Source organism: Bactrocera dorsalis, chromosome 2 (assembly GCF_023373825.1).
Source record: "Bactrocera dorsalis isolate Fly_Bdor chromosome 2, ASM2337382v1, whole genome shotgun sequence".
In the NCBI taxonomy this organism is placed as follows: domain Eukaryota; kingdom Metazoa; phylum Arthropoda; class Insecta; order Diptera; family Tephritidae; genus Bactrocera; species Bactrocera dorsalis.
In genome coordinates this window covers 82,103,024-82,128,143 of record NC_064304.1, presented here as the reverse complement: position 1 = coordinate 82,128,143, position 25,120 = coordinate 82,103,024, and the positions used below count along the sequence as shown (strand labels likewise).

Genomic DNA, 25,120 nt, shown 5'->3' with positions numbered 1-25,120 from the left:
AGGGTTACACATAACCATATACTATATACAATATATAAATTATCAGGAAGACGAAACGAGTTGACGAGTTGGCTCTACCAACTTGTATTCAAACTCAACTATCCCGGGACCCGACAGACCGATTTAGACTATACTTTTTACGTGACCTCTCTCTCACATTACCCTATGTTACAGTGCGAACAGGCCTACTTCTAGAATACTAGCTTTTTCGCTCTCCAGCACCCAAATCAAGAATTTGATAAAACGGGATACAACTTTGCACTAGTATCCTTTAAAGTATGCCATGTGGACATAACATTGCTCAACCAAAACTGTTCAAGCCCCCAAATACCATAAATGTGGACTCCAGTATCCAAAGTTGACTTTGGACCGAAAATATCGGTAAATGTATGGGATATACAATTAGATTTCAAATTACAAATTCAGAGAAAGTCTTTTCCGGATAATAATGTCTCTGTATATTAAAAATGGGTTGAATCAGGTCAATACTTTCCTGATCCTTCAAATATCTAATATAAAGATATTCGAACTTCGGAGTGACTTTGTACCCCATATATCGGTCAGTATGTGAGTTATCTCAATGAAAATAGAGATGGTGTTTACGAATAACAGTGAATCTTTGTGAGTAAAAAAAATTAAATTAAGCGAAAACTTGATCTAGCCCTTAAATAAATAATGTACGAATTATCGAATATCTGGTTGATTTTACTCCATATGAGTGTTGTTAATACAAGTAGTATGTGTTACTGGCAAAAATAAATAAAATCGAGTCCTACCGCCATTTTTTCTGAAGGAATGGATATCTCGGGCGTTTATTCTTGCAAGTTGCAAGAGTATATTACTGTGATCAAATTGAAAGGGGAATTTTTATAATTTTTTTTTTTGTAAGTTGGTAGTACTGTTCTCTCATCTATGCTAAAAGACTCTAAAAGTGAATTTTTCGATTTTACTATGTCTGAATTTATTGAATAAGAAGTGCGAAACGCACCATATTATACTGAATTGGTTATTCGTGATCATTTCGTCACGATTTATTTTTTTTTTTACTAATTTTGATTATGCTGAAATTTCGACATCTACTTCTTTACTGGCGTAGACACCGCTTATGCGGTTTTAGCCGAGTTAACAACAGTGCTCCAGTCATTTCTTCTCTTCGCTTTTTAGTGCCTATTCGAGATACTAAGTGCAGTCAGGTCCGTTTCCTCCTGATATCTCCAACGGAGTGGAGTGCTTCCCCCCGGCGGGTACTGCGTCGAATACTTTCAGAGCTGGTGTGTTTTGACCAATACTGACGATATGACCTAGCTCACGAAGCCGCTGTCTTTTAATTCACTGAACTATATCAATGTCGTCGTATAACTCGTACAGCTCATCGTTCCATGGAATGCGATATTCGCTGTTGCCAAAGTGTAAAGGCAATAAATATTGGGCAGAATCTTTCTCTCGAAAACTCGTTACATCGACTCACCAGGTGTTGTCGTCGTGCCTGCCTCTGCACCATATAGTAGGACGGGAATATAGAGTTTGGTTTTTGTTCGTCGAGAGAGAGTTTTACTTCTCAATAGCCTACTCAGTCCAAAGTAGCACCTGTTGCCAACATTGCATTTCAAGGGTGATATTGCTGTTGGTTCCGAGATAGACGAAATTATCTACGACTTCGAAGTTATAACTGTCAACAGTGACTTGAGAGCCAAGTCGCGAATGCGATGACTATTTGTTTGATGATAGGAGATATTTCGTCTTGCCCTCGTTCAGTACCAGACCCATTTTCTTCGCTTCTTTATCCAACCTGGAGAAAGCAGTACCAACGGCGCGGTTATTATGACCAATGATATCGATGTCATCAGTGTACGCCAGCAGTTGTACACTCTTGCAGCAGATTGTACCTTCTCTATTTAGCTCTGCAGCTCGAATTATATTCTCCAACAGCAGCTTGAAGAAGTCGTACAATAGGGAGTTCCCTTGTCTGAAACCTTGTAAGACCTTATATATGATATTAAGAAGGCTTATCGCACGGTAGTTGGCGCAGATTGTGGGTTTTCTCTTTTTATGGGTTGGGCAGAGCACACTTAATTTCCAATCTTTGGACATACTTTCGTCCATATCATATTCTACAAAAAAGTTAGGTGGCTAGGGTGTCCCTATCCACCCGAACCCATTGGAACCAAGATATAAGTGCAAAATGCATTTATGCCTTGGGGCGCTGATACATTGTATTGATCTACGTGCTTCTAGCAATAGAAAGCACCGTGAGATTAGGCCTTCACAGGCAGGTACTCACATAAAACACAACGGATTCTCTACAAAGAAGCTGATACATTCAATTCAAAATACAATAGCTCGGCTTGCAACACATCGGCCACAGTCGCTTTGTTGTTCCTCAGATGGCTAATTGCTCTTCGGTCTTCATCATAGTCGAGCAATGGAACGTTTGTTCTGTCGTCGTCGATTGTGGAATCGGGTTCTCCATCTGGTGTTATACATTCATTACCATTCAGCAGGCTGGAGAAGTATTTCCTCCATAATTTCAGTAAGCTCTGGGCATCAGTCACTAGATCAGTAGATCATCTTTTCGCAGAATTTTGCATTATGCATTGGCCTCTCTCTTTTTTTGGCAAATGCATCTCGTGTAGAAGGTTATGCAAGTGAAAAAAATTCTCTGAGCGCCATTCACTTGGGAGTGATCAGAAACGATTCTTTTACATTTGGCTCAAGCTGCTCAAGACTTCCGGTCTCAGACCAAGTATCGTCTGGGTAGCAAAAAAACATCGATTTGAAGGCGAGCTAAAGTGAGAAGGCGAATCATCCCCCCTAGGGTTATGCGCCGGGCTTAGGACCAGCCACGTTAAAAAAACACTTCATGAAAAGGACACAACAGACTCGGTTTCTGTTATAATTATTATAAAACTACCTTTAAAATGGCAGTTATCGAATAAAACGGCGCATATTTGACCTAAACCCGAATCATTTTAACTATACTAAATACAACTTAAATTTAATGCAAAAGTAATGAATTTATTTTTAGTAGATCTCATGTTAATGTATGTTCATATACTATATCTGTATGAACCAACTCAACGCCAAAAACTTGGCAATTTTTAAAATGAAAATAAAACAATGCAGTTCGGCTTGCGATAACGCAGAAAAGATAAAAATGAAGCAAAAAACCAGCGAGTAGACAAATGCGCTGATTGGTCGATCGTTCGCGAATAAAACGCGCTGATTAACATACATAACAAACATGTGGATATACATTTAATTGCAATCAAAATTAAATGTATATTTTTACTAGAAAGCTTTCATTAAATTCATATCTTTCGTTTTTCCAGGATGAACTTATTTATATAATGAATTTACCGTAGTACCCTCCCGTGCATACATATGTACATATCTCCTTCGTGTAAGCGTCTACGAATAGTGGGCATTTTTCCTACCGCCACCAATAGAGCCTTAATTTTCGATTCGAAATGAGCCCAATTCGACTTAGAAATATTTATAATCCTGAAATAAATACTTTTTGGTGTAATTTTAGGCCTTCCTGTGGATAACTTTCGAGCAATTCGATTCTCATTCCTGAATATTTTTATAATCTTTGGACTGCTGAAGAAGATTTGCTGACTTTGCTATTGAGCGTATAGTTTCACCATATTTATGCAAACCCACAATTGCTGTGCGTTCCGTCGTACTAAAACGTTGTAATTTTCCCATATTTATTAACTGAATTCAAATAATAGTGAAAACAGAACAATGCTATAAAAAATTGACGTAATACTCGTAAATTCTATTTTACGTACGAGAAAATAGTTGTATATCTTCAGCAGACGGTATTCTGTTTTAAACTTAATATCTCGAATAAATAAAAAATACTTAATTTCGAATTATTTTACACAGTATTAATTGACAAAATTGTGCCTTGAATTTAAAGTAACTGTAAACCGGATATTGTGACGCCCTTCTACAATATTACTTAACGCGATATATTGTTGGTCTCCATATTCACTTAATTTTGATCGCCACTGTACTTGTGTGCAAATATTTCAAATGCCTATGCACCGCCCAGACAAACACATTTTTTTCTAGTTTTTAATTTTTTTAATTTGAATAATAAATTATTTATGTATACATTTTTATTTTAGCAAATAAATTTGGTTGCATTTTTTTACACACTTGTTATTATAACTATTTTGCTTTTCACAGGCTCTTATTGGTTTTATTTATGTACGTATGTATGTGTAACAACATACTAAATTATATATAATACAAGGTAACTAAGTTTAGTAGTCGAATTGTTTTATGCAAGTAGAAATAATTCTATATATATGTACATATACATATTTATGTGTTTTATGAATATTAATGATAAAAAATATTGTTTAGTATATAACAAAAAAGTCTGCATTACCTGACTCATTTCTAATAAAGGTTTAGCATATACTAGTTCCATTTGCACACACACACACACACACCCGCAAACGAACAAATATTTATGCGTGCTCAATTAGTACATATGTATGTATGTATGTATGCATGTTATTTATATTTAATTATTCATTTAGCTTATTGCATTACGCCTTGTTGTTGTTGCTAATATTTGCTTGCCAGCTGCTAATTGACTTTTGCTTGCATGCCATTGTGCACGTACACATTAATAATGTAGGTGTGTTTGTGTGAATTGCAATCATTTCCATCATCATTTTGAAATACTACTGAAGAAATTAAACTTTAACTAAGCGAATATGTCAATTGTTATTATCAGCACAAAATTATTTGCGTAAATAATTAGCAAAATCAGTTATATTCCCTAGTTATATATACCATTTATATATATATACATAGCAATAAGCTTCCCTTGTAATTACAATTTTTTGCCCTTATTTTGGTTTGCTAAGTGACTTTTCATAGCAAATCTGTTTAAAGCTTTGAGAAGTTTTTCATACTGCATTATTTGCAAGTGCATTCATGGTCATACATACATACATACATATGTATGAAGAGCACAAAATACGTATTTAAATATATATTAGGATGTCCGTTATTTCTCAAGTTAATTTTTGTTTTTTTTTTTTTGCTATGACCGATAAAGTTTCAGGCTCCTATTACGGTTTTCATTTCAACCCAACTACATTTGGTTGAAGTTTTGAAATTCGGTATTAAACTGGACGAGACAAGCTACAATTTGAAAACATTAAAATAAAATTAAGGGAAGAGTTTTAAAGATAAAGCTTCGATGTAATCTACTACTCTTAGGGCTACACTTTTTGAGTAAAATTAACTTTTTTAGGCATTTTTATCATTTTCTTCATTGATGTTTTATACATAGCGCATAATTTAAAAGCAGGTTTGGCAACAACCATAGATGTCGCAGGTTGCTTCAACCCAAAGCTAATCATCATTTAAAATGCATTCTTGATATCTACCGGTAATCAAAACTAATGTCCTTTTTAATAATTATTCACCTTTTTGTGAGCAATAATTAACACGTTGACGGACACTTGCGTCTATAGCCGTCAAAGCGAAGTTCACTATGTGGCATGACGGCGACAGCCGTCTAAAACGAAACGGTCGTTTACAGACACTGCGGCGATCGCAGCACAAATGTGCATTTACCGGCGTACAAGTAGAAGCCTATTGTCGTGTTTTGGAAACAATTTTTTAGGTTGAATTTTGTTTTCCATCTGTTGCACGACTTGCAGCATCAGTACGCATGTGGTTGCGAAGGGAGTAGTGCGATCGTGTTTTCTCTTGAGTTGTGTTGTGTCAATTTTCGAACTTTACTTGTTCCTACTGTCCGTCAATGTGTTAAATTCTTTTTTCGTTTAAATATTTTCAGTTGTTTAATTATCTGTAAAATCTTTATTTTTTAGGTTGGCAACACCAAGCAAACTTCAACTGAAAACAGTTAAATATCGATATCTCAAAAAAAAGAGTTGGGTTGATCTGAACTTCAATTCAAGTCGAGTTGAAATCCGTAATAGGGGAGAAAGTTCTTTATTATCAATTTAAATTGAATCGAAAAAGTGATATTCCAATTTCAAATCTTCTAATCTCCAATATAGATAATATATATGTATATAGCTTCATAATCTTTTTCATAACAACATTCCTTTGAAAGTTTTATGCAAACTTATACATCAAACGACTTGAGCGTTCATACAAGTGATTTACACATACAGTGTTGCTCATACGACATGGTGCACTATATGAATACAGTACATTATATGCAAATACACTTCATTTGGTGCAAAAGCTGAAACTTTAAGAAGCATTTACAAATAACAAAAAAATTAAATTATGGACACCCTAATATTTGTACATATGTATATGTAAGTATATGCGTGCATACAACTGCATTTAGTAGAAATTTCACAAACGCGCAATACTTAGACTAATTTACATGTGTTTACATACAGATATTCTGCTGGTCAATAAATTTTTTATAAACACTAATGTTAAAAGACAGCTGTACACTGGCATTTAGTTAGCGGCTTTACAGCGTTTCACACCTCTCGAATGCATTCTCAAATTGTTTCATTGCTTTTATCACATTTCAGGCATAGGCGCAGATGTTTGCATGCATTACATACATACATATATATGAATGTTCGTACATATGTGTATATAATATATAGTAGACGTATGTAATACAAATATTTCATTCAGCTTTCTTTTTACCTAAGCTATGAAGCCAAAGAGCTTAGTTCTAGTGAATTACATATATATTTACATTACATTCGTATATGTAATACTTCTAGCATACATACAAATGTCTTAGTTCTGGATAATATTTTTTGCATTTCCAATTTGTTATTGTTCTTTTCCTATGCTCCTATGCATTTATAGCATTTCCGCACACAATTAAAATAAAATCGTTGCTTGCCTTTGGCCAACGCTTAAGTGATCGGCCAACAAACAAAAAATCACAAAAACTTTTAAAACCAAAACAAAAAACACAAACGCAAGAAACACTCGCGCTACAGCACACAGACCAGCTTTTTCTCTTTACAACAACAACAACAATAGCTGGTTGCGGTGTTACGTGCAAATTTCACTCGAATTCGCAAGCACCGCACTGTTGCTGTTCGTGTGGTGATGCTCGCCGATATTCGCCGTCGCGTTGTTTATACTCGCGCATTTACTGTTGTTTATGGTCGCATTCGAATTCGCAACCATTTTGGTATTTGCGGGTGTTGGCATTGTTGGCGTGGTTGTTGCTGTTGCCGTTGTTGCTGGTGCTGCTGCTGTTGTTGCTATTGTCGCCGCCGACGCATTGCTGGTGTTCAATTGCGGGTTTGTATGCGTTGTGCTCGAGTTGTCGTGCATATTCGTAGGCGCCGACGCCCTCGTTGTTGTATTTGTTGTTGATTTGGCATTATTTTTGTTGTTTTTAATACGATTCAGCGCCGCTTCGCGTTCGTTCGCGTCAAAATACCACACAGTGATGGCGTAGCGGGTACGATGTGAGGGTTGTACTTCGTGGGGATTCCGCCTATCGGACCAGAAAAAGATCAGACGATCGAATTTCGGCTCGATGTCAGCAACTGAATTACCGTGCTCTGGGAAAATTCTGCAAACATAACGAAATAGAGAGTTGTTGTATTATTATGAAAAATATTTGAGGATATTTGTTTATGGCTAAAAATAGCGTTAAAAATTGGGTAGTTAGTAAATGTTTTTTTTTTAATTATTGTCAATCATTTAAACTCTTTTATATTTTCAATAAAATAAACTAAAAACGGTTTAAGTAAAATAAAACTGCAATGAAATATGATGAAAAATTAAAAAATTGCGTGAGACAAATGTTACCTAATCCAAAATAAAAATAGGTGATAAAATAAAATGGAAAAACAAACAACTAAAGACAATAATATAAAATCGGGATCAAAATTAAAGAAAATATTTTTTTTAATACATATTATTAGAAAATAAAAACTAAAGTAAAAAATTAGGTAAAACGAAGTGGAGATTACATTAAAAAAATATTAAAAATAAATAATAATATAAAACTATGTTAAATACAAAAATTAAAAAATCTTAAGAAAGCTATGCAGTTTATTATAAAAAATTATAGTATCACAAAAAAATTAAATTATGCAAACAAGAAATGCGAAATAAAATTTAATAATAATAGTAAAGAAAAATAAAATTAGTAGTTAAATAAAATTAATTTAAAAAATAACAATAAAAAATAAAGAATATATATAATATAGAAGAAATATAAAAACAAAAAGTAAAATTATTGAGAGAAAGAAAAAAGTTGCTAAACATTTTAAATAGTTTATATGAAATCTGTGCACAAAAAGCGAGTTTAATTAAACTATACGATTTCCATTAATTTTCTTGCCAAGAATTATGATGTTCATTAATTAATAAAATTAAGAGAAAACTTACCGTAAAATGCCACCACTGCGGTCCGTATCCCAATTAACATTCAAATAGTAAATGGCCGTTATAACACGACCGTCTTTGTTCGGATTATCGACGTGCACCACATAATGCGAGCCGGAACCCGGGTAGCAAGCCACCATAGCCTAAAATTATGAAAATAATAAAATTATATAAATCATAGGCTACATTAAAGAAGAACAACACACATGTATATTTATAACAGTAAAAAACTTGGCATTAAAAGCGCATAAAAATGTGTGCGAATTTTATTATTTAAAAATTTGTATTTTTTATGTTTCACGCACGCACCTTTGTTCTCTCTTTAATGTTATAGTTGCCCATTTGACCATTGTTCTTCATTGTGTTTGCCCGACATATGACCGCGTCAATCTTTAATAACAAAATGAACAAGTGCAATGTTAGAAAATTTATTGTTATTTATTTATACTCTTTTATATATTTATAAACACGCTTTTTATACTAACATACCTGATTTATCAAATAGCCAACATTTGCACAGCCTGGTTCTACGCCCTTAACCCACGTTATCTTATCGCCGCGTATTGTGCGCAGCTCTTCTTCTCGCAAATTATTAACCAGTTGGCCGTCCTACGGAGAGAGAAGGCGAGACAAAAAATTAATATAATTTATTTCAAAAAAAAATATTGCGCAAATATAGGACTTACTTTGAAGACACCAGCTGAATACATGCGATGCACTTCATTGAGAATCTGCAGGCCCTTCTCGACGCCTAGAAAATCATCGACCACCGACAAACCGTACTGATTCATGTCGCTGATAATATTTCGACATAATTCGTCATAGCGGCGCTCACTAAAAGTAGAAAAAATAAATATTGATTTATGTTAGAAGAAAATCGGAAAAATTTTATAGAAAATAGGAAGTTGTTATTTTTCAAAAATGTTATATTTTATACATATACATATATATATATGTATATATATTTTAAAATTAACAAAAAAATTTTGAGGGCGAATTTGTAATTTTAGATAAAAATTCAGAGTGAAAAAAAGAGGCAACACACAGGGTTGCATGCGCGAGAAATTACGCTATTATTAAATTAGATTCAAAATCACTTAGAGCATAATTTATATTATTATTCTTTACAAGTTGCCATTGACTTGCTTTCTTCACAACAAGTTCCAAATATTTCGAGGATTTTAGCAAACACACGCTAAGCGTGCGCAGGTTATGGTTCGTGTGGTACATATATATGTATGTACCTATTTCTGCGGTGAATTGGAGAATACGTGAGGACCAAAACGTTCACCCAACAACTGCAAAGCATGCGGTTTCATAATTTATGCTATATACATACATACATTCATATGTACGTACAGGGCATAGGTACGTTTGAGCACAAAAGTATGTGTACTATAACCATAAAAACCGGCATTTAAACTTGAATGAGGAAAAAAATTACTTCAACTTTCGACAGAAATAAGGTAGCGAGTTGATGACAGCATCGCAAAGCAAGCTGAAATGTAAAATCAACGAATAATCACTTACAGAGCACATAAATCTGAATTTACCACCTATTTTTTGGTGAGTAAACTCATGTGTATTGTTAAAATGTATATTTGTATTGTTGTTGTATATATTAAAATTTTTTTAGAACTATTTTTTCAGTTTGTTATAACTTATAACTTTATGAGACTTTATGAAACCCTTAAGCATTGAGAATTATAATTGCGTAAATTTATATTTGTACGGTACACATGTTTTTAATTTTTATAAACTTCGAATTAGTATCTTAATCAATTTAAGAAATCATTAAAGTAGAAATCAACTTTTATATTTTACATACATATGTTCACTTTATTATTTAATTTTTAAGTAATTTTAGTTATTATTTGATTTTTAATTTTTATTTACACCATTAATGATTTCTTCTTAATCTTAATTTTTAATGTTATTTCTAATAATATAGCAAATGTAAGCAATGCGACTAAAATAGTTCTTTATAACTGTTTTCATAAAAAAATTTCATTTCCGATTTGTATTATAAAAAACTTCTAGAAACAAATAAAAACTAAATATTGAAAAAAGATAGAGAAAAATTAGTTTGTAATAAAGAAAATTCGTGCAAATTAATTTTACTGAAACGAGATTTTATTTATTGTTGAAATTTGTGTTTCATATTTAGCACTTTTAAATAATTTTTGTTTCCAAAATTAATTTAACGCCTGATTTTTTCTGGCAATTTGCAGACGATTTCTGCATTTAGACAGACTTTCTGATTTCAATAAATTTTTTTTTTCTTTTAACAAATTTTATAATTGATAAAGAAAATATATAGAAGAGTTAGCATTTTGTTTCGAGAAAAAATTTGCAAGAAAAATATATACATAAGTACAAACTTATACACGATTATTATATGAAACAAAAAACTCCGTTTTGTATTTATCTAAATAACTTTCATAAAAGACTTCCGTTTCTTAGAGAGCACCTTTCACTCATCGACACTGACTACAAAGGGGTAAATACCGCAATAACCATAAAAGACTGAAATAATACCACAAATATCCGAAAAAGTTATTTTTGTTTTGAAAAAGTTAACACAAATTGCGAAAACTGTTTTTTCGCTTGCATGAAAACAGAAATATGTAAATAATAAAATAAATAAATAAGTAAACTTATTATAAACGGAGTCAGCGGTATGTTTAAAGTATAAAAACTAAACTTTAGACCGAACATGAAACAGAACTTATGTCGCCAATAATAATAAATTATTACGAAAGTAATTTAATGCTAAATAGCAATAAACCCCACACATGCCAAAAACAAGCAAAGGCAAAACAGAACTAAAAATTGCAATAAACACAATACGGGTACATAGCAAATAATAATAAAAATGTAATAAATGCAACGGCGCCAAATATTTTTAGTTTTCTACGACCGTAAATTATTGTGTCGCTTGCAAAATTATACAATTGCTTTTGTTTTGAAGTGCACATTTTTGCACACACATTCATGTACATATTTACATATGCGAAGCAGTAAATATGGTATAGATATACCAATACTAAAACGAACTTGGAACTAAAACGATTTTGGAAAACATTTTTAAAAATAGTTTTTCACTTTCAACTATTTTTAAAAATGTTTTCCATTTATGTTCTAATCTAAATATTTTCAAAAAATTTTCATTTAACCGCTTCAATCGAAAATCACTCAATTTCGACTAACCGTTACTCACAGAACAGTTGAAGTTTTTATATTCCTTCAATAACAATGTAATCTTGCCTTAGGGTTAGATGAGATGGCAGATCCCTCAACAAAAAATCTTGTGATTGGCTATCGACAAGGAATTTTATTTATTTTATTTGCAATTTTGTATACCTATTACTGTACGAATGAAAATGACTAGCCGAGGAAAATATGCAGTCCGAAATACAAGAGTTAATCGGAATTGGATCCTGCCTACTAACCAAGAAAAATTTTCCACTAACATTTTTTTAAATCATCTGAACTGCGCAATTTGCCGAAAATCAAAAACTGACTTACAAATAAAAATTGGTCGGAGGTTTAGGTGTGGTCGGGAATACTCCAAAGGTTCCGTTATCATTGGAAAACGAAGTAAGACAGCCATTTTGAAAATAATCGCTTCACCATATCGCTGCTTTCATATAGGTATATATTATATTTATAACAAAGGTCCGTTATTTTGTGTCAAAAATTTGTTTGTTCTTTAGAGTACTTCAACTCTTATAAAATGCATAAGTTAACGTTTGAATAATTATTTTTTTAAATTCGTAATAAATATTTTTATAATTTCTATTATAAAAAAAAATATATATAAAAAAAATAAGACAGATAACTTTAAAATTACCAAACACGTAAACGTGTTTTTTTTAATGCAGGTGCAAAACTAATAATTTTTCGGCTGAAGGCCTCGTAGCCAGTGCTGCGTTTATGTATTTATATAATAAAACTCCTTTTGTTATATGAATTATTATAAATAAATAAATAAATAATAATTTTTTATTACAAACTAATATTTTTAAAATATTAATGAGAACCGGAAAAAGGGACGATGTAAAAGAATTAATAGACAAACAAAAAATGTATTTTCTTTTAAATTAGTAAATATTTTCATCGAAAAATTGGTTTTCGATTTTTCTGTAAAAGATTTTATTTTTACTTTTCCGCTAATTAGAATAATTATTTTTATATTAAATAATGCAATATTTAAAATCTACCAAAATTTACGGTAAAATTTTTTATACGAAAAGTATAAGTAAAGATTTAACTCCTTTAAATTTTTTTCATATTGCACATATATTAATAAATAAGAATTTTTTGAAGAATCAGTTATAATCTGTAAGTATTTAAGTCTTTTGCAAGCATATTATAATTCCATCCTTCTACATAGTAATGTTTTGCCTAAGCCTTTAAGCTCTCGGAGCTTATACACATACCATGTATTTTATAACCCTTGACAACTCACTTTAAACCTAAAAATATCCAATGAACACTTAATTACTGCATATTTCAATATTTACCCATTGTCTAAACTGTCGCGGAAGAACTGTTCCGCATTGGAGGGTTTCGCCGCCCGCTTGAAGAAACTCTCATAATCGGTTACTTGGGAGGCGATCATTTTCGTTGACATTTCTTTTAGCGATTTTTTCACCTTTAGTTTTTTACTTAAACAACTGTTGAATTGGTTGTTGTTGTTACAATTTAATACTTCGGATTTCATTGAGGAACGTAAGGTGTAAGTTGCGAAGAAGTTTAAAAAATTTTATATTTTAACGTAAAATTAAATTAAGAAGAATCACAGTCTCTTTGAGTGTTTAATCACAACCGAACAAATACACGAGCAGATGAATAAATTGATGATGATGATATTTTCTGGTGTTTACAAATAAATATACACAGAAGCAATAAATGCGCGCTCAGCCACTGATAGATGAATGAATGAAATCACAGTTTGGAAATCAGTTTCGGCCTTGAGTAATTTTTATTGTTGCTTTTCGCTTTTATTTTGCACGGCAAATAATTTTTGGCAACTTAAACTTTGTTTCTTTAATTTGCGTGTTTCACGCACAACACTTTTTCGCTTGCCGGCACCCAATTTGGTTTCAGAGTTTATTTTTGTAGTTTTTACAAATTACGAATTCACACGCACAGCCCTATACGGCTTGAGGGAGGCCGACGGAAATATATTTTAGTTCAGCGTTTACAAACGGCGTTGTGACACACCCCCTTTTTCCCGACGGCAACGCTATATACGAACGCACAACGCAGACGAATAAACAGCGGTAGACAGTGCGAGCAGCAAGAATTTGCCTCTAATGTTGGCGCTTCCAAAGCAATAGCCAAAGGGGACTACGTGATGTTTGGAGTTGCTAACTATTGACTTTTATGTTGTGCTGCGTTCGCACGTACGCATTTGAACACACATACGACGGTGAGTGTATATGTTGGTGTTTAAGCAGCTGTCAGAATCGCCTGTTCGGTCAATATTAGCCAACCTATGGGTTGTTAACTCGGCTATAATCGCGTAAGCGGTGTCTACGCCAATTAAGAAGAAGAAGATGGGTTCTATTTCTCACTGTTGCTTCTCCAATTGCTTTTATCTTTCTACGTGTGTACAACTACAACAAAATGCCGCTACAGCGTGGTTGTTGTGTCAGCAAATTGCATTTGCACAATTTTTGGCAATGAGATTTTTCTCTTTTTTTTTAGTGTATTCCTTTGGACAACTCTAAAATATTATTCATTGATGTGTTTCACTTGCTCAATTCTTAAATTATCAAATTGTTAGTGTGTTGATTAGTTTATTTATGAATTGTTTAGCTTTTGGTCGTTTATAGACGCTTTGCGCACTTTGTGACCGCACTTAGCAAGAGTTGGAAATTGAATGAGCCAACTCGCGTTTGCCGCCGACAACGCACACCTCGACTGCTTGTCGTCGCACAAGTCTTCGGCAAAATGCAAGTCGTACGAATGCACGTATGCACGAATGTGAAAAAACGTACGAAGTTGCGGCGTTGTAGTTGTGCACGTCATGCGTGTTGCCGGTTGCTCGCTGTGAGTTGCCTTAAACGCTATACATCCGATTTTTGTACACAAATATATGCAAGTGTGTGTTTGCATAATCGATTCGTACAAGTTAAATGAAAATCTCACGTAGTTATCTAAATCAAGAGCAATGGTAACGCAGCAAGGTAGGGCCAAAAACAACAATGACAACAAATATATATTTACATTCGTATGTAAGCAATTCTCTCGTTTTTAAATGAGGCCCACTTTAATACATACATACAGTGGACTCACGATAATATGAACACCCTAAATTATGAACCCCCCAAAATATGAACACTTTTTGGCTACCATTGACTACTCTAAAATATGAACTTTGGACAAAAGCTCTAAAATATGAACAATATTGTTGTCAATTAAATTTAAAGCGCTTTGTAATTTGGGGAATTCCCTAGTTATTCTCATTCAATATGCATGTACATACATATGTATTTACCCATCGCTCGAAAATGCTTACATGTGCTCATTACAGGGTTTGATTTTGTCTACGTCAGTCGTCTGTAAGAATTTTTAAGTGTTTTTGGTTGGTGATTGCACGCAAGCATAAGTGCCTCTTTATTTTCTTAAGACAAAATCAAATGTAAATAATTTTGAAACATGCACACAAAAAAGCATACGTTTCTGACTTTAAGAGACAAATCCGATATTTTGGAATGCTTACGAAAAGGTGCAAGTGTTACAAATTTAGCAACTAAATATGGAGTGGCAAAGTCTACAGTATGTGGAATAAAGAAAAATAAAAATGCTATCCTTAAATGTGTTAACAATACATTTAGGTATGGGTCCTGGAAAAAGAAAAAATATGCGTCCATCAGAGTATCCAAAATTGGAAAAATCGTTGTATAGATGGTTTTTGCATATGAGGGACAAAAAACTCCCAAAGGTGCTTCATTGTACAATTAAAGAAAATTGCCTTGATTTCAATGCCTGTGATGGATGGCTCCAAAATTTCAAAAAGAGATATAGCGTTCGGTTGCTCAAAGTTTCTGGGGAAAAACTATCTTCACAGCCCCAGTTAGTCGATACATTCAAAAAAGCTCTAAAGACGAAAATGGAAGAGCTTGGTTTAAGCCGGGAGCAAGTTTACAACGACGAATCTGGTTTATTTTGAAAACTTTTACCACAAAAGACGTATGTGTCATCATTAGAAAAAGCAAAGGAGCAAAGATGGAAAAGCAAAGAATAACATTCTTGTGCTGTTCAAAGGCGGAAGGATCTCATCAACTCAAGCTCCTTGTGATAGGCAAGGCCAGAAACCCCCGTTGTTTTAAGGGGTTTGACTGCCCTGTTCATTATAGACATTCAAAGTCCGCTTGGATGACTGCCGCTATCTTCAAAGATTGGTTCCATCGTTCATTCATACCTGAGGTAAGTTTTAACTCGTATTTCAGTAGCTTACAACTTATGTATGTATGTGTGTTACAACTTATGTAGGTAACGAAATTTTTGACAAAAAAAGGTCTACGAGTTAAGGCTGTCCTTTTAATTGATAACGCTCCATCGCATCCACCTGAGAATGAACTTAAAAGTGAAGACGGCTCTATTTTAGCAATGTTTATGCCACCCAACGTCACCCCCCTTATACAACCCATGGACCAAAATGCAATCAGGATTACAAAACTTTATTACAGAAACAGTCTTTTGGCTTCCGTTGCTGCAACAGGATGTGACTTGCTAGAGTCTATGAAGCAAATTTCACTTAAGGACGCTATTATTACCCTTGAATCTGCATGGAATAAAGTGGATGAGGCTGTGCTATCAAAATGCTGGAACAATGTTTTGAGTATGCTTGAAAATCAAAAAGATTCTGAAGATGAAATTCCTTTGAATATCCTTCGAAGGAACTTTAATATGAATGTGGGGGACTTGGAGGAGAGCGCAGCCAATCTTTTACAAAACTTGAGACCTGAGGTTTGTTTTATCAGAAACGTAAACTCAAAAAAGTTGTATTTACTATTTATATTCACTGCAGATTGGAATCACTGCTTACAACGTTAGAGAATGGAACGAGGATGCTATTGAATTCAATGAAAATGAAATACAAGAAATATCCGACGAAGACGACTATACTGTAGAGTCGCAAAAGACGATTACATCAAGAGAAGCTATTGACATATTTAATAATGCTTTGGAATGGGCTGAAAGTGAAATGGTTGAACAAAAGGAATTAAATGTATTAAAGAACCTAAGGGAAAAAGCAGTTTTTAAGGTGGTTGAACAAAATAAACAGCAAAAGAGGATTACCGATTTTTTCCAAAATGAGCTTCAACTTTTTATAAAATTAAAATATGTATAATATGAAATTATATCTAAACTGTTTTGTTTACATGCAACATTGTTTTACTTGTGTAACGAAAAAAATTAATAAAACAAGTTTATTTTGAAGTTTAAAATAAAAAAAAAAATTTAATTTAATACTACATTTTTTCGTTTTTGCACCTTTCGTAAATATGAACAATCTCGCAAAAATTAACAGTCCTGTTTTTAATTAGTTCATATTATCGCGAGTCCACTGTATGTACATAGTATGTATGTTAAGAGAATTTTTGTTTGCAAAAATATTAATAATTGTTTTCGCACAAGCGTAATTGTCATATAAACATAGGAGATTTGCTGACTAACGCCCGCAAAAAGAGTTTGCGTGTACTTAAGCACTATGCAGTGGGTTATAACTGTGTATTTTATTTTGGAAAATACAATGTTTTATTACTTTTAGTTCATATTCACAGTGCTTTTACAAATCCACCCACGAATGTTTAAAATCTCGAAAATGTTAAGTTAGGAGAAAAATTATAAACAAACAAAAAATAATTTGCCTTTTATGGCTATATACAGGTACATTTCCTATAGCAAGAAGGATGCAAAGAGATTTTTAGCTTGATTTTTATTTTGATGGGTCAGTTTGTATGGCAGCTACATATTATGGTGGTCAGATCCGAAGAATATATTCGGAGATTGAAAGATTTAGGATTGTATTAGACAATAATCTAACCTAAGAACTCGTATGGAGGCTATAACTTTTTTGGAAAAAAGTAAGTGCGTAAAATTTAGATCGATATCTCAAAACCTGATGGACTAGTTCGTGTATACACATACAAAAAGACGAGCATGGCCGAATCGACTTAGTTCGTCAAGCTGATCATTTAAATATTTATGTATTTTATAGGGTCGCCTACTTTTCCTTTAAATTCTACTGAACTAACACACTGTGTTGAATCTGAGATAATTTGTTACATGTACGTGTGAAGGTGTTGCCGCCTGTATGTAAAGTCACATATAAAAACAATTTAATTGCTATCGAAGGATTTAAGGATTTCTTGGGCTTGGATATTGCGTGAATATGCAAAAACCGAAAGAAATGTATAAATATATTTATGTACATACATATACCAACAAAGCATCGACATAAATAATTGACTAAACGAAAATCTCTGAGTATAAGCCAAATACAGGGTAGGCCATTTAAAGTTGACCCATTTGTTTCTAAAAAAAAAGGAACAAAAGAAAACAATGTTTTTTGTTCATTTCAAAAATAATTTATTTTGGTCCAAGGGGATTTGTTTCAGCTAATATTTAAAAATTAGATCGCGTAAATGGGCACCTTTAGCTTTGACAGCTAAATGCACTCTTTTTTCGACATTTTCCATGACTTTGGCCAATTTTTCGGATGATATGGCGGCTGTTTCACGTCGAGTGTTGGCTTTCAGTTGAGCTAAGGTCTTTGGCTTATTAGCGTATACCTTGGATTTCAAATAACCCCACAAATAAAAGTCTGGTGGCGTCAAATCTGGTGATCTCGGTGGCCAGTCAACATCACCATTTTTCGATATCAATCGTTTTCAGCCATTTCGATGGCCCATTTGCCAAAATTAAGGCGTCGCGGATAATCAGCTGGGTTTAGTTTTTGTGCCATTTGAATTTTATATGGAAACATCTTCAAATCTTTATGAATTATGCGTCGGAGAGTGGTGCGAGAGATGTCTAATTCCTGAGAGCGGCGATAACTCGATGTCGATGGAGTCTCCTCAATACTGGCTCGTACAGCTTCGATATTTTCATCAGAACGTCTTGTGCGTTGTCTGGATGCATGACTGGCATTACTGAGATTACCGGTGTTCACAAATTTTGCGTATAAAGACTTAATTGTGTTCTTAACTGGAGCACTTTTCACTTTATTTTTTTTGCGAAACGCACGTTGAGTTAACACAATTGAAAAGTTATTTTGAATATAAAGCTGAACAATTTCAGCGCGTTCTTTTGGAGTGTACTGTTCCATGGTATAAATTGTCTTCGAATGACGCTTCTAACGCGGTATGACATTAGCCGATTTGTCAGCGCTGTTAAAAGTTACAGCGTTGCCAGATGGGTCAACTTTAAATTGCCTACCCTGTAGTTATCCTCTCTGAGATACACGTTTCGTTGTATCGCTTTGTAAAGGATGCTTGACTTTTGGCTAGAAAGGTGATTATAAGGGTGGATATTCTGCTATGCAGAACAAATCGTGTACAAGTGCAGGGACACGTAGGCATGTGACCTTGACGTGGTGTTAACTGTGAAACGCGGCGAGTACATACATATAAAGCCGCGCGTCTCTGTCTAAACATCCCATATACATACATACATATGTACGCAAGTGTTTAGAATATCAATTTCATGAAAACTAAGTGTAAATAATTTATCTTTCGGTGGTTTGGACCATTCAAAATTGCATTGTGGTTAAGGTTTAATAATTTAACCGATGGTGACCGCTTAGAGACTTTCTTCATCGGTGGTGATAGTCGCGCACTAAGTGATTTAGGTTCAACTAGTCATTATGCACCAATAAATTTTCGAAAGGAAACATTAATGTTGTTGTGTTAGCGACAGAGAATATTCCACAAATTATTTTGAGGTACGCTGCCGAGTTGAATTTCCTTAGTAGGATATGCATCCGAGTCCGTTCAGGAGCTCAAAAATAACTACACACCAATAATTGGTCTTGTTTTAGAGCATAATACAGAAATAACTACTCTGTGAACAAACGACATTCTATGATTTTTATTTTAACATACATAGTTGATTGCCACCTTGTTTCCGGAGCATATACAGTAACACCTTTTCAAATAGGGTTAGATCAATGAAACACAGTCCTGGACCCTACCGTTATACGGTTTAGAGGACAATTATCCTATTTATTGCAAACAATATTGCAATATTGCGGATAACCACGGCAAAAATTTACAAAGCATGTTCCGGTATTATAAATTTCTTTAGATTCAGCCGCCACAACATAACAGATTCTTAAATTTTTTGGGTCCTGTCAGAATGAAATCCAATGTCACCAATGACTTTCCCTTCAAAATACTAATGTGACACCATTTATTTTGACTTTTATTTGCGATTATATGAAGTCAGCTTAGCAAAACTTTTATTTTACGGTTAACGTTGTCGGTAAGACCATTCCAACTCACATACATACATATGTTAGAAAAATATAATAATAATTTTCTGAAAGCCGTACCTTCTTAGAGGTTAAATAAAACCTTGGAGTATATTTCTAACTTTAAATTCCGATTCAAATGAAAGACATAATGTAGGAAAAGCGAGACGTAAAGTTTATTCGACAATAAGTTTTGTGTATAAACCAGCTTTTAAATAAAATAAAGACATACAGACTATTTAAGTGCACTGTGCACTATTCTCAAACAAACCCGCATCATACGAAGTGGCACGATGTATAAAATCAATGCAGTCGAGTCTTCAAAGTTTTATGAATAATGCTCAAAATAGAATAGCAAAATATTTACGAATGACAGCGGTAATTTATTGAAATGAAAGGGGCAGTAAAACAAAAACAAAAGTGTCATGCCTCTACATACATATGTATGCCTACATATAAAGGTGTAAATTTGAGTACCAAGTGTGAAATTCGCCGAATCTCAAATATGCCTTATCAATGTTTAACCTCCACTTGATCTCACGCCAGTTCTACAAATTATTTTATGGAAAAAGGAGCTGCCTTTTAGTTGCCTACAAAAAAAATGTAATGAATTTCTATTGGGTGGCAACGTCCAACAGCTGAAATTTCGTTTGATTTTATGACCAATATTTTTGTGTGTTTATTTTAATGTTTTTATTGTTTTGTTGTTGTTCCGCTGCGAGCGATTGCGCTGTTGCTTTTGTTTTATTTGGTTTTCACTGCGTTTCCAGCGTTTATTTTTAGGCAAATCTATGTTCATATGAATGCTCGTGCAAAGACACATTGCCCCCTGTTGTTTCTAATGTTATCGCTGCTTTCTTTCGCTTCTGCCGATTTTTGCTTTTGCCAGCGCGTCAGCGTCTCCGCACACACCACCATCATCGATGTTTTAAAAGTCTAACAAACTCTAATGTTGATTTTGCTTGACACTCAGTCATGATGGCGAGCACGTAGCGCACAGGCCGAACAGACGAACATATGTACGTTTTATATAGAAAACGCCTCGTAGAAATTTGGAAAAATTCGACATTTCTGCCGTGTGTTTTGCGCACTTCATACGAGAAAAGAAAAAAGGGTCGAAGTAGAGTGCAATTATCTAGGGGGACAGTTTTAGATCGCTGGGAGAAAGGAAAGCATTGTCAAGCTTTTTAGGTCAGCAAGAGCAACAGATTCACTCGCCTTGAAGAAAAGCACCGTTAGAAAGCTTGCGTCTTAATGCGTTTTGCGGCCAAATTAAATTAGGTCGACGACTTGCGTATGCACTTCAAGGACACTGATAGGCAGAGACTCGTCGATCACGCTGACGCATAGTATGAAAAAGCTCATATTCATTTACGAAACTGTTTGCGCGTATTCACTGTGAAGCCTCTCAAACATATTCGGAAGCGAGGGCTTTCTGCTTTTGCTTTGCTAAGCTGTTCGTTTGCTGTCAACGACGTGCCTCTGATTCATGAGGACAGGCCCTGCACAGTGGGAAGATTTCCTTCAAAATTATTACTTATTGTATATTTTCGATTTTAAGATTTCAAAAAGAAGTACCCTTTAATTAGCACAACGTTTATATATCTCCAAGATATAGAAACAAATTAAGAAAAAAGTTTTATCTACATAGATCTGATAATGTTACTAGATGTTAAACTTCGGTATGAGAGAGAGTCTCAAGAATACGACTGCATAAATATTTATACTAACAAACTATGTAGTATAATGTCCTTCACAAATACAAAATGTTTTTTAATGAATTTGATTTTGACCGCCAAATTTTGTGAAAATATCTCTCCAAATGAAAAAGTTTTAAATAAGCGCACTTGATTTCGATCGTTCAATTTGATTCCGTCATCCAATATCGACGGCTCCGAAAAATGAACAGATTCTTAAGGAGAAAAAGACATGAACAAAAATTCGAATAGATATTCCAAAAATTGAGGCACTACTACTTACTTAGTTTTATTTACTACCTTTTGCGATCTTTCGGACAAGAGATTCATTGTACGCTTATAATATTTTTGATTCTAGCAGGCAAAAAACTGATCCAAGTGGTTTCTGATATTCTAATTTACAGTGATAGGATAAGCTATCAAAACAAGTATGCAGAGACCTTGTTCCGGTCGGTGCCAAGTCTGAATAATATGGTTGGTGTGTTAGTACATCACATCCAAGCTGCAAAAGATTTTGGCGAGCCAACAAATTCGTTTTAGGTCCTGCATTAGCCTGATGGAACACTACACCTTCTTTATTGATCAATTCTGTCTTCTTATTTTTGAGTGCATCATTTAATATGTCCAGCTGATCACAATACATTAGAATTAATCGCGGTCTTGTAGGGAAAAAGTTCCAAATTAATTCGAAATCCCACAAAACGTACAACATAACATTTTTTTTGGTAACTATCGACTTCGGTCGAAGCAGTATAAGCTAGTTCATCAAATTTAGACTACGATCTCCTGCGCTTCAGATTCTTGGAAACAACCCACTTTTCGTCCCAACCCACAGTCGTTAATGCGACGAAGCAAATTTTCTTAAGAATCGAAATTAATCCTAGACGTTTCATGTGAACGGTCGCGTTAAACAATTTCAATATTTCAGCAATCTCTCGAGTTGTGATTCAACTATTTGCGTCAACCAACGATTTCATTTTTTTATCCACATCGGCTTCAAGAGTCAGGACGTGGTGAATCCTCAAGATCGAAATTGCCTGAACGAAATTTTGCGAATAAATTTGGACAGCACGTCCTCTCCATACACATCGCATAATTTTCGCTTGAACAGCATTTTTACCCTTTTGGTAGTAAAGCAGTAAAATGTAAGAAAAATGCTGTTTTAGATAGAAAACCAAACAAAAACTATTCCAAGAAAAATTAAAGAATATTTTTCATAAACAATTTAGCGCATAATGTGAGTTCATTATATACTTCTACTAACCTCTTTAACAAATACTATCTGATTTTGCCATGGCTCTGGTCAATTTAATACTGAAGTGTTTCCAAGAGGATATGTGGAAAAACACTCAATCACTGGTAATGAGAGTCGGTCTCTATTTCTCTAAGGTAACTAAAAATCTAAAAAAGAGAGTTTACTATCTTCTACCCTAATTATCTCTTCTTACTGAGAATCTTGCTTAGAATGAATCCAAAGTTCCAAGCATTTTATTCTACAACCGTATTATGAACACAATCGCACCACTGTGCGCTGCCGCCTCTGCTTCCCTTAGCCGTTTTTCACCACTTGGTTCCAATGTGCCAATATAAAACAGTGACCTTGAGAATAAGGAAATTGAAGAAAGAGGAATCAAAGAAGTGCGCCAACCGAAACCAAACACATCCATGTGTACATATTGTATATTTTTATATATGTATGTAACTACGCACACAAATGCAGATACATGCCGACAGTCAGGTCGTCCAAGCAGAACTCATTCAGACATTTTGGGAGTAGCGCATGTGCGCACACACAGGTAGACGTCGGCGCTTAACTTGCCCATTTCTATTTCTCTTTTTCATTGTTTATTGTTTTCTCGTACATACTTTATACATATTTACTTGTTTACAAGCATTGGCGAATTGGATTTGTGACTTTGTATCGTTGGCAAAATTCTGCGAATATAAGTAGTCTCTTTGCATTAAGCTGCTCTGCTCCAGAAGGGATGGATAGTTAATGATTTAATGAGTAAGAGCACGCAGGCTCCAAATTTTTCAGACAAACGAGATTTGTGCACTTCTTGCAAATGCTCTACCTACCCAGCGTTGCATCTGCTTGCTATTCTTGATGGTTGGCCTGTATGCTGCCAGACATGTAGGCAAATATTTAGCCAAACCCACGGCAAAACGTAAACAAGATGGGCAAATAAGTATCACGTAGACAATTCGGAAATCGATTTTTTTCTAATATCGCTAAGCGACGATGGAACAGAATGCAGAAAATCAGTTTTAGAACTCAGTGAGAGTGTGTAGGTGTGTGGTGCTTGTGAACGCCTGACGACTTGTTACTTTTTTCAGGTATTTTTATTTTAATAATACTTAAAGCAAATAAATAAAAGTGATAAAAGATGGATGATTTTTGCTTTTAATGTTTTAATAGAATCGCTACAATTAAAACGTGGAGAACAGCTCTCGAATTTACTATTGTGTACAATATTTGAGAGAGAGCTTGCAAACCCTGAAACATTCATCGGATATTGTTTCGAATGAAGAATGTGAGTTTCTCAATTTTAAAATACAACATAGTTATTTTCGACCCTTTATCGAAAAACTTAAAACCATTCCTCAGCTATATCTCATATACCCGTAACCACAATTCTGACTAAATAAGTGATAAACTATACCAGAAAAATACAAAAGTGATACAGAAGTGTGATTTCGGATTCTTATGGAATTGCTGCTGTGTTTGTTTTAAGTTGTCATCGAGGTCATCCAACGGTAGGGCCAGAAGACGTGCTGTTTCGACGACCATATGAGAGGGGTGTCAAATGAGTGGGGTTAGCAAGGCATCAAATAGGTGGCTAGTGTCACTTTGCACGTATGCTTGATATGTCAGAGTCGATTCTGGATAAGTAGAAATTTAACCTGCTACAGTATCCAGAAAGAATTTGCGAGCTCTTTGTCAGCAATGGTTTAAAGTCTACAAATCTATAAATAAAACAAAAATTTCTCAATCATCATCCAAATTTATTTTATCGCCTTCAAAGTAACATCCAGTTGAAGCGATGCTCATACATATGCTAACGCTTCTTTCAATCGCCAAAACATGTTTATCGGCTCTTTCCGGGATGGCCTTTAGCTCTCGCGGCGAATTTGTTATATATCGCAACGATAACAATTTTTTTTTATTTGTTAAAAATTTAAGCAGATAATTATTATTTACTGCATATTTTTTCGAAAGTTCTCTTAGAGATAGGCTGTGCTATTAAGCAAAACTAAAAATTTTCAAAATTAATTGTCGATTCCACTAGTTTACAGCCATTTTGCGACTGTGATGCTAAAAGCTGACGATACGACTAGATACCTTAGCAATATCTTTAAAACCAAGGAAAAAGTGTGCTCAGCAACGCCTATATATAAATTATATATGACAGTTACATTGATTGACTTTAAGTCATATAACCACCAACAACCGAAGTGACTTCATAAGAAGAGTTACACGTGATGAGTCACATCTTTGTTTAAATGCTTTTTTTATTTACGGCAAGTCAGTGACTCATGAGCAAAC

The 25,120-nt window shown here is 34.1% G+C and overlaps 1 protein-coding gene across 1 annotated transcript in view; it reads right to left on the bottom strand.

Annotated features, from left to right (window-relative positions):
• Nucleotides 1-4,174: 4,174 nt before the first annotated feature.
• The window catches only part of LOC105226574 (hypoxia-inducible factor prolyl hydroxylase), a 42,733-nt gene continuing 21,787 nt past the window's right edge, over nt 4,175-25,120 (bottom strand). Inside the window, exons 3-7 of the mRNA XM_011205503.4 lie at nt 9,072-9,219; nt 8,875-8,994; nt 8,695-8,775; nt 8,389-8,528; nt 4,175-7,564 (exon numbers count right to left, since the gene is read on the bottom strand). Of these exons, the coding sequence (XP_011203805.2) occupies nt 7,033-7,564; nt 8,389-8,528; nt 8,695-8,775; nt 8,875-8,994; nt 9,072-9,219 (1,021 nt within the window). The 3' untranslated portion in view covers nt 4,175-7,032. The remainder of the gene's footprint in view (nt 7,565-8,388; nt 8,529-8,694; nt 8,776-8,874; nt 8,995-9,071; nt 9,220-25,120) is intronic.